A 12,047-nucleotide genomic window follows, 5' to 3' on the forward strand; every position below is an offset into this window, starting at 1 on the left:
TAGATGGAGTGGATAATAAATATGTATATTCCCATATTATTTTTTGAGCAATCTACTTATCATTTTAATTTTTATTATTTTTTTATATATAATATTAAATATTTAAAGATTATTTATTATATTTTATTTATAAATTTATTATCTAATACAATGAAGAAAAAATAATGATGAATAATTTTTTTGTTATTTTACGAACGTTATAGTTGATCACTTTGATCTTGAATTTTATTTATTTATTTATTTATTAATATTCTCAATAATTTTTAATTGAAAAAATAAAGATTAAAATAAAAAAATATTATTACTATTCTTTTTGCGCAATTTATTCTTGAAATATCTTTAATTTTCTTTTAAGAGCAAAATCATTCATATTTTATCTTTTATTCATACATCCAATAAGGGAATTTTTCCTTCACTCATAAGCCAACTAGGCGCTCGGTCAAGAGTAATAGATTTTGTCTGGATACCTAATTTCAGGGTTCAAACTTGCCCACGAAGCAACTCACCGACAAGAAAAAGTAAACAATAATGACTGATGGGATTGACAAGCCTGATGACGCTCGGCTGCATCCCACTCATGAGTACTCGTATAGGGTAGAACAAGAAAGACGAAGAACTTTTGGTCTTCTAACAAGGAAACATCAACGGACGGTCAACATGGCTTGCAAAATAAAGCGATCAGGAAGTCACGCCGCATTAATGACACTACTAACCAAGCAACACGCCACATTAATGACGTCATCGCAGAAGCACACTGCATTAAAAAACTTTGACAAATGGAACAGTAGTCAGGATGTAGGTCCCACGGGGGCAGGCACAATCTGCCCCTTCTCCTCCCCCAAAAACTCCTGGTATAAATAGCAATCCTCAGGTATGAGAAAAACTATCTCTAGACTCTCTCATTATTTATAAACGTCCAAAATACTCTATTGACCTTAGTATTGGAGACTCTCCAACCTCAAGGCCGTCCTCTCCCAGCTTCATTCTTCTTCATTTTCGCAGATCCAACTTTAAAGACCCGAGTTGCTAGAACCTAACTAAAGACGTATGAAATATGACGTTTGCAGTGATTCCGTCTGTGGGATCCTTGTAGATCTTGGGTGTATTTCGTAAGCTTGCGACAACCCGTTCCAGACAACTTGGGTCTTCAAAGAACAATAGTGTTGACGAACCTGGAAGCTCACAAAAAGGAAGCAAAGCTCCCAAAATTGAAGGAGGAGGCGCTGCGGAAGAGAGGCGAGAACATACCTAGGAAGGGGTGGCTCCAAGTGGTGGGGTGAACACGGTTTGCCCTACGGTTGATGACTGCACCTTACCATCGCTACCCGTTTGTGCCCCAATAGAATGCAAAATTCGAGACAAGCAGAGACTCAAAAAGGTGGAATCAAACGAGCCGAAACGTACTAAACACGACGTTAACAATAAGTGTTGAGATTGTAGGATTGCACAAAAAGAACAAAAATACTGTACTCCATTCTCTCTTATTGTACTCCTCTTTTAATTTGAAATAAAATTATATTGATTGAAGAAATTATAGTAAGAAGGAAAATAATACACAACTATTTTCACAATAGGTTTTACAACTTTTTATACAACCTTATTTTAAATCAAAAGTATTTTTATAAAATAACTTATAAAAGTAATATTATAATACAAAAATACTTTCAATTTAAAACATATTTGTCTAAAAAAAAATTGAATAAAATTGTATGTGTAATCTTATCATTACTCTGTCAAAAATAAAATCTCTATCAAACAGCCGATTGTGGTTAAAGTTTTCAATTTCCCTAGAATGGGTGAAATGCAAGTTTGGTTTATACCCATAATTTGTAATTGATATGGTCAGATGAATCCCACCTCGAACATTAATGTGCCAAAAGGTAGGGGCAGTTTTTATTTTGGACATAATTGAAATCTAACCCTCATGTCAAACTTTGCATCATGGTGAGGGTTGTCCTTCGGTTGAAGTACAAACTTTTGGTACCATAAACCCTCTTTTTCCTTTAAGGTTTCTTGTTGCTGAGGGAAGCTGCCTCATCAAAATTCTATCCTCCATGCTTCTGTAAATCTGGGTCTTCAAAGACATCAAGCACCCAATGCAGATGTGCCTCGTCTCATGGCTCCGGCATTGGCATAGCAAAAACTGGCATCCTTTTGGTACCAGACACTTCAGGACAAAACATAGGAAATAACTACACTGTTTCGTGGTTTCTGTCTCAATAAATTAACGTTAAAAACCCAATTTGTTAACTATTCTACTTTATAGTCACTATTTTATGAATCTCTCCCAAAAGATAAAGAGAAAGAGAGATAAAGGCAGGTATATAGGCATCTTATAACTTGACCCATAAAGTATTCAGCCGAAAAAAAAACTTGACCCATAAAGGAAAAGTGAGAAGGGTTCATATTTACTCACTATTCTGAGAACACGTGAAGTATTCTCAGTATCCTCTCTCTCAATGTTATACTCGTTTACTACAATATTAAAGATCTAAGGGACATATATACCAAAATATATTCACGTGTGGATTTTCATTTATGCTAGAGAAATCTTAATATCGATTTAGAATATGTAATCTATATTAATATCCTAGACCGCAAAAATCATAGATTTTGTGGTATTAATTATGTGATATTTTTGGGTTTAGTTACCACAAAGTTTTTTTATTGAACCATTTTTGACCAAACTCCAAAGTCCTAACTAATTTAATTTACTATGGTGAAAAATTCGTAGCTATATCAAAACGAAACCCTCAAGCTATATTTATTTTCCCTCTTTCCCGTGCGCTTGAAGTTGAACCCTGGTGTTTTCTCTACCTCTTCTTCCGAGTTGGCTTCATCTCCTTCAACCTTTGACCTCTGTTATTTGATAGCCACATTTACCTGCTCCCAATACCCACTACCTCCATCCTTTGCTGAATCCTTCGACCCAAAACCCACTCAACAAACCTACACTTTCTGCCCACACAAACACAAGGGCAGAGCTCAGCCCCCTTTCTTTCTTTTCCTGGTGCCCATCCCTCTTACTTCTTCCAGACCCACATCCCCTCGAGGTTGGCTCTTTTATGGGTTTCACTCTGAACCCAACCACACTTCACAATTTCGCTGTTTTTTTTCTCATTTAATCACTATATTTCTTAAATGTTGGGCTATGTGGCCAGTTTCTCATCTGGGTTTTCCTCCAAACCAATTATTTCTGATTTTTCTGGCTAAATTAGTTTTTTTTTTGTTTAATTTTAGGGAGTAGGAACTATAATTACTGGAAAGAGCCGCCATGGGGACGAGGAACCAGCATTTGAGTCGAGAGGATGAGGAGGAGGATCCACCAGGTCGTGGCGCTGTCTCAATTTCGGGTCAATCGGTGTCCACCAGTCGGAGCATAGGGTCGCCTTCGAGCCGGAGCGAGCAGACGATGGCTACACCTGCCAGTGACAGCACTTTGTTTAGACTAAACCATCTCGACATCCAAGGCGATGACGCAGGATCGCAAGGCGCTGTTGCGTGAGTCTAAATTATTTGACTTCAAATTTAATGACCTTTTTAGTTCTTCTGAATTTTAATGTGTGTTGGGATTCTTTATGCTTGAGGGTCTAAGGTTTTATGTTTTTGATATGTCTGGATCCTAAATGTGTAATGTTTAAAATTCTTAACTTTTTTAGCATTCTTATTGAGAGCGTCCACAAAAATCACGTTTTTCTTTAACCACAATTGTGTACATTATTAAGATGGATCATCTATTTGACATCATTTAGACTTGAGCGAGCTTGATAATCTTTTAGAAAGCATAATCCAATTACTTGGGAGGTGCACATGAGAGCCCCATTAAAGTGAGCTTGATAAAGCCAAAAATGTGGATGTGAATTTTTTCAATCTGTAGTTATAATCGATGATTAGTTGCTTGATGTTTCTTCAAAGATTTTGTTTAAATTTTTAATACTTCTTTTGATGAGTAAAAGCTTACTTTTAATTTTTTAAATAATGAAAAAAATGCAGAATCTTTTTTCAACTTTCTTACTGAGTATCAGTTTCTAAACAGTAGCAAAAAGAAAAAGAGAGGGCAACGCGCTGTTGGAGGTGATAAGAGCGGAAGAGGACTCCGCCAATTTAGCATGAAAGGTATCAGATTCATCTTCATATTTCCATTTTAATTGATCTTTTTGTCCTTGATAAATTGTTATAATCTTCTCAAGTTGTGGATTGTAGTTAGGTAAGAATTGCATAACCCAGTCAAATACTTAATCTTGAGAGGCTAAGTTGCACACTAAGGCTTGGTATTCTGGGAGGGAGAAAGAGCAGAGGATAGGATCTGTTCTTAGGGAGATCGGCCTCGTTTGGTTACAAAAACCATCTCATCTCAGCTAATAATTACAATTTTTCCAAACTCTCACACAAAATACAATAAACAATTCTACTTTTTTCAAATTCCAAAGCACAAATAATATTAAAAAATTATATTCTAACAATATTTTATTCAACTTTCAACTCTCATCTCATCTTATGTATGTAACCTAATGAGGCTGAAAAGATGGGGACTTCTTCTCCTGTTGTCTGGATGTTTAGAAGGGAAAGTGATCTAACTTGTTATCTTATATTGTAGACAATGGTAAATAAAGGATATATATACATATATATATATATATATTCTATTCTATTCTATTCTTTCTTTACCTTTTTCCCCTTCTGCTGTTGGTATTTTGGTGTTTGTGGAAAACTAACGGTTGGAACTTGTCCTTTTGGCCCAAATCCGCCCACTTTTAGGTGAAGAGCAAGATGGATAAAATAATGCCTTAGGTGGTATGGAGTTTTCACTCTAGAAAATGCAGAGAATGAGTAGGATTAGTTCCTTTCCTGCATCCTCTCTTTTCCCTCTAAATATGCCAATCCAACAAGCTGTTAAGTTTATCATGTGAAAGTATTCTCATTTGCTTGCCATCCCTTGGATGGGTTTGTTTAATATGAGTTAGGGGCAAGATTATTTTTTTAGTTCTCTTGATTTAAAGAAAGAGTTACTGATGAAAAAATCTGACTGATGTTGTGTGTAATTTTCATTGGTATTATTCAGTGTGTGAGAAAGTGGAAAGCAAGGGGAGGACTACTTACAATGAGGTTAGGTGATTTGTTTTAGTCTTTCTTTTATTTTTTTTTCTTATCGTGTTTGGTGGAAGTTATAATCTTCATTGTATGAGTGCTTATTCGTATTAACAGACTATTTATGTATTTTATCCGAATGCTACTATGCTTGGAAGCAATTAAATGATTGAGCTGGCGATACCCCATTTTGATAAGTGATAGGTATTCAGATAAATGATAAGAATAGGTGGTGTATGAGATCTCACATTGCTTGGGAAGGATGAACCCCTAGGGGTTAGCTCAAGTGGTAAATGCCTTGGGCTTGGGGATATGTTCACCCCAAGTCTAAGGTTCAAACCCCCTTGAGTGCAAACAATCTCTAGGAGTTATCGGACTCAGAGATTTTACCCTTGAATTACCCGAGGTGCACTTGTGGGAAACTCTTTGCCCTTGAATTACACGAGGTGCATTTGCGGGAAACTCTTTGCCGAGGGCTCATGCACTCTCGAGATCAGTTGGGACGCTATTCCCGAACACCCAATGCCGATAAAAAAAAATATTGTTCGGGAATGAGATGTTTTTGCTCTTTATAAAGTTTCCATTGGGCTCCAATTGTATCATTGACTAGTCATTTTGGAATACAGGCTATGTGGCTTGGGCCTTCCATTGAGGTGTTACAAATGGTATTAGAGCCTATCCCAACTAGAAATGTGAGACTTGAGCCGTGCCACCTACGAAAGGTTGGCCTGACAGACGTCGGGAATATAAGTGAGGAGATTGTGATCACATTGCTTGGGAATGAGAAGTTTTTGCTCTTTATGATGTTCCATTGGAGCATTACAGAGCATGTGCATGTTGATGCACACATGCTAAAGATGGAATTCTTTGGTAATTGGCAATCCGTTTATGTCACATTGGAACAATAAGGAAATATCTATCTTGTGTCAGCAGACTTCATCAAGTTCTAATTGTCCCGATTCTTGATGGAGGCTAATTTAAGCTTGGAATTATGAATTGAAATAGTCCTACTGTTCTACTGTTCTATTTGGTCCTACTGTTCTATTTCCTTAAGCTTGGAATAAGGAAATCAACTTATGGTCCTACTGTTCTATTTGTTGTGTGGAGCTGAGAACTCTGGTTTTTGTAGGTGACTCACTTGTTAGTTCTTTCCTGCTATGTTGTATGTCTACTTTTTAAGGCAGTCTTCATTCCTTAACTTTTCGGTTGTAGAGGTAAAAGTACCATTTTGAGGGGTGTTTTAAGGCTCTGATTTAAACTCCGATAATCATAAGAAGCATTGTTCTGAAAAATAATGACTGCATACTATTACATGCTACTTTATTCACCGTCAGTAAATAGCCCACAATATAGGAAGGGAAGCCATCTATAACAAGTTTAGAAATGTTGTTGCTATTGTACCCAAAATTGCACCGGCCAGGTTAGTTATGGCTGAAAGTCACTTTCATGCGTTTTTGGCTGTGCATGGAAATGATTCAAATTCCACTTCCAAGGGTGAATTGATGAGGGAGTTTGGGTGTTTGAGTGCGTGAAAAATTTTCCTTATTCACAAAGACGTGATGGGCTAGTTGAATGTTGAAGCCTTCAGTACATCCTTGCAACTTTCTTTTTCCCCATAATAATGCCCATGGACTTTGTAATTCCATATACTTTGATAATTATACCGTCCCAATAATGCATATGGACATCGTCTTCTTGAGGAGTAGCGTATTTCACATTTCATTTTCGCGCATTTAACTTCTGTAGCATCAATGAAATCCCACAATGACTACTAAATTCTGATTGTACCTGTATAAGAATTTTGAGTGAATAACTTTGGACTAATAAGCTTGCAAGCCTTATAATCGTGCATTTAATTTATGTGAACATTCTGAAATTAAAATAAGATTCTCTCTCTCTCTCTCTCTCTTTCTCTATCTATCAATCTATCTCTATCGTATGCGCACATCCAGCAACTGGGGTGATTTGGTTTGTGAAATAAGATCTTTGAAGCATACACATTGGAAATGCATTAGGCAATTCGATAACGAGGATTTTGGTTTTACTCCTTTCATTTACATTAATGTAATGCAATTGTCACTTAACCTTCTGCATAACGCTTACAATAGATCCTGAGTTAATGGCATTTAAGTTTGGGAAACAATGCTTAATGAAGCCAGATTGCTTTCTTTTTCTCACCTTCAGAAACTGTCACAATTATTTTTCAGTTTAGCCTTTTAATTGGCAGGTGTCTGTGGGTGTTATTAAGAAACATTATAAGTTGAGTAATCATTGATTTTCTAAAAGTCTTTGATTTTTCATTTTTATAAGTGAGAATATGTGAATTTGAAAATTAATTGTTTGGATGAATTATTAACTACCAGGTTTTTATCTTGGGGTTGAGCATATTAATGTGCACCATGGCATCTTTCTTTTCACCTTTCTAGAAGGCGTCACTCTTCTATATGTCCCATGTACTTGGACTATGCCTATTATCATCAATAAAATTTTTATTTACTGATCGAAAAAAAGAAAGCTGTATTTCATTGCCAAGCAAAATTGTGGATGATCTGAACTTTTAGATCATTGGAATTTTCTTGAAATACCCATGAAGAGCATTCATTCTAATTTTTTATACTCCCCATCTAGAAAGCCAGTTCTCCAGTCCACATTTAGTGAGTTTTCATTATTACCTTCACATATATGCAATGGTTGTAATTCTCTTTACCATTTATCGACCACTAATCATGGAATCCATAAATCATTCTTTTTTTTTTTTTTTTATAAGAATCCATAAATCATTCTAAGATTGTAAAGTAATACCCAGGTAGCAGATGAACTTGTGGCAGAGTTTGCTGATCCTGGCAATAGTGTCACATCCCCAGATCAGGTTTGCTATTTTTTATCCATGCATTTGTTTTCCATCTGTCCAATTGTACAAGGGTAAAAGTACAACTTAAGGATGCAACTCTTTTTTTTTTTTTTTTTTTTTTCTTTTTGTAATTTGAACTTATATTTGACAGCAACAATATGATGAGAAAAACATTCGAAGAAGGGTGTATGATGCCCTGAATGTTCTCATGGCCATGGATATCATTTCTAAGGATAAAAAAGAGATACAATGGAAAGGTCTGCCTCGTACTAGCCTGAACGACATTGAAGAATTGAAGGTCTGACTGCAAGTTGTTTTTTTTTTTTTTTCTTTTTCTAATCACTATCCTAGATTCAATATGAGCTTAAACAACTCCTTAAATTTAATGGATGCAGACAGAGCGTCTGGGACTCAGAAACAGAATTGAAAAGAAAGCCGCATATTTGCAAGAACTGGAGGAACAAGTATGACTATCTGTTTATTCTCTATCTGTTATGCATATCATTACTTGGGCTTGAATTTGTTCTTACCACATGCTTCAGTGAAAAGTTTTTTTTCTTATTTTGGGGGGGGGGGGGGGGGGGGGGGGGGGGGGCTAAAAGTTTTCTTCTTTAAGTCATTGTTCTTGTGGGTGGGGGCCATAGTTTGTAATGGACTAAGTGTCCATGACCTTCTAGTTTCGATTGTAACCTCTAGCTTGGTGCTTCTCATGTATACTACCTGTGTACTTGGGCTTTGCCTATTTCTATAAATAAAATTTCTTGATTACCTGTAAAAAAAAAAAAAAAAGTTTTTTTTTCTTCTATCCTCTTTAGTTAACTTTGTTTAGTTCAGTAAAGTAACAAAAAAAAAAGGGCATGATAACAGCTACTTATTATGTCTGCTCGCTGGTTCTTATCTCCTTCCATCAAGTTCATAGGTCTTCAGAACCTGATACAGCGAAATGAGCAATTGTACAGCTCTGGGAATGCTCCAAGTGGAGGTGTGGCTTTACCTTTTATTCTTGTTCAGGTATACTTCTTCTCACCATTTACCTTGTACATAATTATCTCCATTCTGTGAAGTGATTAGAAAGTTGCTACTGTGTTTTTTTTTAAGTTTTGCCATGAATGCCTTCACCAAATCTGTATAAGAAATCCTACTAAAGGTTTAGGAGTAGTTCTTGCTCAAACCAATTACCTTCACACAGACACCTTCTCCATGCTTTTTAAGGATTTAGTTGTGTTATTCTTGAACAAATAGATTCGTTGCATGTATCATGAGTTGCAGAGTATTGTAAAATTGTTGACATTTGTCTTTCCTGTCTTAGATATTCCAGTTACTTTCTCATGCCTTATTTATTTATTTTCCTGATATTTGAGAACTGTAGACACGACCTCATGCAACCGTCGAGGTCGAAATATCAGAGGATATGCAGCTGGTGCATTTTGACTTCAACAGGTAATGAGCCATCTGAGCATGCAATATTTCTTGCAATTTCAGCTCCCACTGACAATTAATGGTTACTAACTATTTCATTATGTTTGGTCTTACAGCACCCCATTTGAGCTCCACGACGACAACTACGTTCTAAAGGCAATGAAATTTTGTGAAAGACCACAGGTTGATGATGTGGTGCACAATTTCTCTGCAGATGGAGGTGAAGGTTCTAGCATGTCGGGTGTGCATCAAACACAGATTCCTCTTCCTTCAGTGTCAAACACTTCGGTTAGGCCTCCTGCCTCACCACCTCTTCCTGGAATACTAAAAGCACGTGTGAAGCATGAGCATTAGTCGGTAAGATCAAGTTGAACATCCCACTGTGAAAAATGCTCTCTGCATGTCTATATTTTGCAAAGAAGTTTGCCAGAAGTGCATAGGCCCCTAATGAATATGCTCATCTCATTAGATTGCCAATGTTCTGGAAATATCTATTGCAAGCAGATGGGTCAACTTCTGGTCAAATCCTTTGCTTATATAATCTGCTATTGTAACTGTTTATCCTATTCTTTCCTTGCTTTTTAGCCTCCAATGTAGTAGAAATGGGAGTGTTAGACTGTAGAGGATTGTCCAGCTCCATAGAAGTCATAATATCAGTTCAACAATTAGAGTTCCTGTATTGCGTATTGTATTTTATGTCTTATCTTCAATGATGCTATTGCAATACCATTATTTTCAATTGTCAACGGGGAAAGCTGAAGAGAGACGATGATCTATAGAAAGCCACCATTTCAGCTATAGCCTCCATTGATAACCCCATAATATCTATCTATCTATATATCTATATATCTATATATCTATATATATATATATATATATATATATAGATAAGTTGCATGAATTAAACATGCATGTTCAGGATGGTTGATTCTTGAAACCAAGAGACTCTCAACAGTGAAAGTTGCAACTTCTTGTTCATGGCCAGGTTGAAATTAGAGGGGCTATAAGATTTTAGATCCAGCCGTTACGTGGCCATCGCAATCAAATCATAATGATCAATGGTGTGTTGCCTGATCTTTAGCTTATTCTTGAACCTTATGCATCTTGGGGTTTCAATGGAACAAGAGCAATGAAGCTATCTAAAATGATCTATCGTGAAAGAAGATTATCTTGCTGCAAAAACAAAAGGGCTAGCTATAAATGTGCATTTTATGCTTTCAAATGTGATGGATTCGCATATTCAATCTCTGCCCTTTTTCCATTTGTAGTTGCTTCTTTCAAGGAATACTACTATGAGAGTTGTCTTAAATATTGCATGGCGCATGAACATGATAAAAATAAGAAACTCCTACATGCAGCTATGACTATCAACGAATTGAAATTAACCCTCTTGGATCCCTTGGCCCTAATGGCTTCCCAGCATTCTTCTATCAAAATAGCATTTGCAATGTACTCTATAAAATCATTGCAAAGGTCATAGCAAACAGACTTAAATTCATCCTGCCTCAATTGATCTCACCCACTCAAAATGCATTTGTCCTGGGAAGAACGATTTTTGATAATATCACAGTGGCTTATGAATTACTTCATTCCATGTAAAATAGGCTGAGAAAACAAAGGGAAGGTTTCATGGCCCTAAAACTCGACATGAATAAGGCATATGATAGGGTTGAATGGAGTTTCATACACGCTGTGATGCAAAAAATGGGCTTTGACAGTGAATGGATTGACCTCATTATGCAATGTATTGGCACGGTTTCTTATTCCCTACTGTTAAATGGCACACCTCAAGATACCTTTAAACTCTCAAGGGGTGTAAGACAAGAAGATCCCCTCTCTCCTTATCTCTCTATCATTTGTTCAGAAATGCTAAGCCACTCTTTAAACCAAGTTGAGCAACAAGGGGTCATTTATGGTTTTCCTATAGCTCGAGGCACTTTGACTGTTAATCATCTATTCTTTATAGATAACAATCTTGTTTTTTGCAAAGCACAACCACTGAGTGGAGCAGGCTACATAGCATCCTAAGTGCCTGCAAATTAGCCTCTAGTCAGAGACTCAACCTAGAGAAGACTTCCATCTTCTTTAGCAAGAATACCAAGCAGGAGATTCAACACTCTATCCTGGCCACAACAGGTACTCGAGCTTCAAGTCCCTTTGATAAGTACCTTGGTTTACCCTCCTTTGTTAGTAGGCATAGATCAAGGGCCTTTAACCCTATCCTGGAAATCTCAGATGTGGAGCTGGAAAACTAACTTGCTTTCACAGGCAGGCAAAGAGATCCTTCTAAAGTCTGTCATACAAGCTCTTTCCACTTATAGTATGGGGATATTCAAGATTCCTAAGGGTATTCTCAGAAATATCAACAAACTCATGCAATCCTTTTGGTGGGAGCAAAGACAACAGAAATATAAATTGCATTGGATGAGTTGGAAGGGCCTAGGCAGGTCAAAACAGGAAGGAGGTCTAGGATTTAGGGACTTTGAGGACTTCAATTTAGCCTTACTTGCAAAGCAAGGGTGGAGACTTCTTCAAAACCCTTCTACCTTGGCTGCTCGAGTCTTACAAACCAAGTACTACCCTTGCACTGATTTCCCTAATGCAAAAGTCAAAAAGTGGTGACTCATTTGTTTGGCAAAGTATAACAGCTGCTAGATCTCTTTGCTTGAGGGGCTTCTCTGGACAATAG

At 36.7% G+C, this 12,047-nt stretch overlaps 1 protein-coding gene across 3 annotated transcripts; it reads left to right on the forward strand.

Annotated features, from left to right (window-relative positions):
* The first annotated feature begins 2,763 nt into the window (after positions 1–2,763).
* Positions 2,764–10,037, forward strand: LOC121255921 (transcription factor-like protein DPB). 3 transcript variants are annotated; one of them, XM_041156477.1, is made up of 10 exons: positions 2,764–3,053; positions 3,241–3,501; positions 4,040–4,116; positions 5,063–5,106; positions 7,895–7,957; positions 8,091–8,237; positions 8,335–8,403; positions 8,852–8,950; positions 9,309–9,379; positions 9,475–10,037. In XM_041156477.1, exons 2-10 carry the CDS (start codon positions 3,275–3,277, stop codon positions 9,710–9,712), a joined length of 1,035 nt encoding a protein of 344 aa, XP_041012411.1. In that variant the 5' UTR covers positions 2,764–3,053; positions 3,241–3,274; the 3' UTR covers positions 9,713–10,037. The 3 variants fall into 3 exon arrangements, with proteins under 3 accessions (XP_041012411.1, XP_041012412.1, XP_041012410.1); XM_041156478.1 differs by having other exon boundaries at positions 4,037–4,116; positions 9,301–9,379; positions 9,475–9,663; XM_041156476.1 differs by having other exon boundaries at positions 2,766–3,053; positions 4,037–4,116.
* The last annotated feature ends 2,010 nt before the right edge of the window (positions 10,038–12,047 follow it).

Source organism: Juglans microcarpa x Juglans regia, chromosome 3D (assembly GCF_004785595.1).
Source record: "Juglans microcarpa x Juglans regia isolate MS1-56 chromosome 3D, Jm3101_v1.0, whole genome shotgun sequence".
Lineage (NCBI taxonomy): Eukaryota > Viridiplantae > Streptophyta > Magnoliopsida > Fagales > Juglandaceae > Juglans > Juglans microcarpa x Juglans regia.

Coding starts and splice junctions, on each gene's coding strand:
- LOC121255921 (XM_041156476.1), top strand. CDS start 3,275: ATGGGGACGAGGAACCAGCATTTGAGTCGAGAGGATGAGGAGGAGGAT. Junction 3,502..4,036: donor GGATCGCAAGGCGCTGTTGC/GTGAGTCTAAAT, acceptor GTTTCTAAACAG/TAGCAAAAAGAAAAAGAGAG. Junction 8,238..8,334: donor ACGACATTGAAGAATTGAAG/GTCTGACTGCAA, acceptor TAATGGATGCAG/ACAGAGCGTCTGGGACTCAG.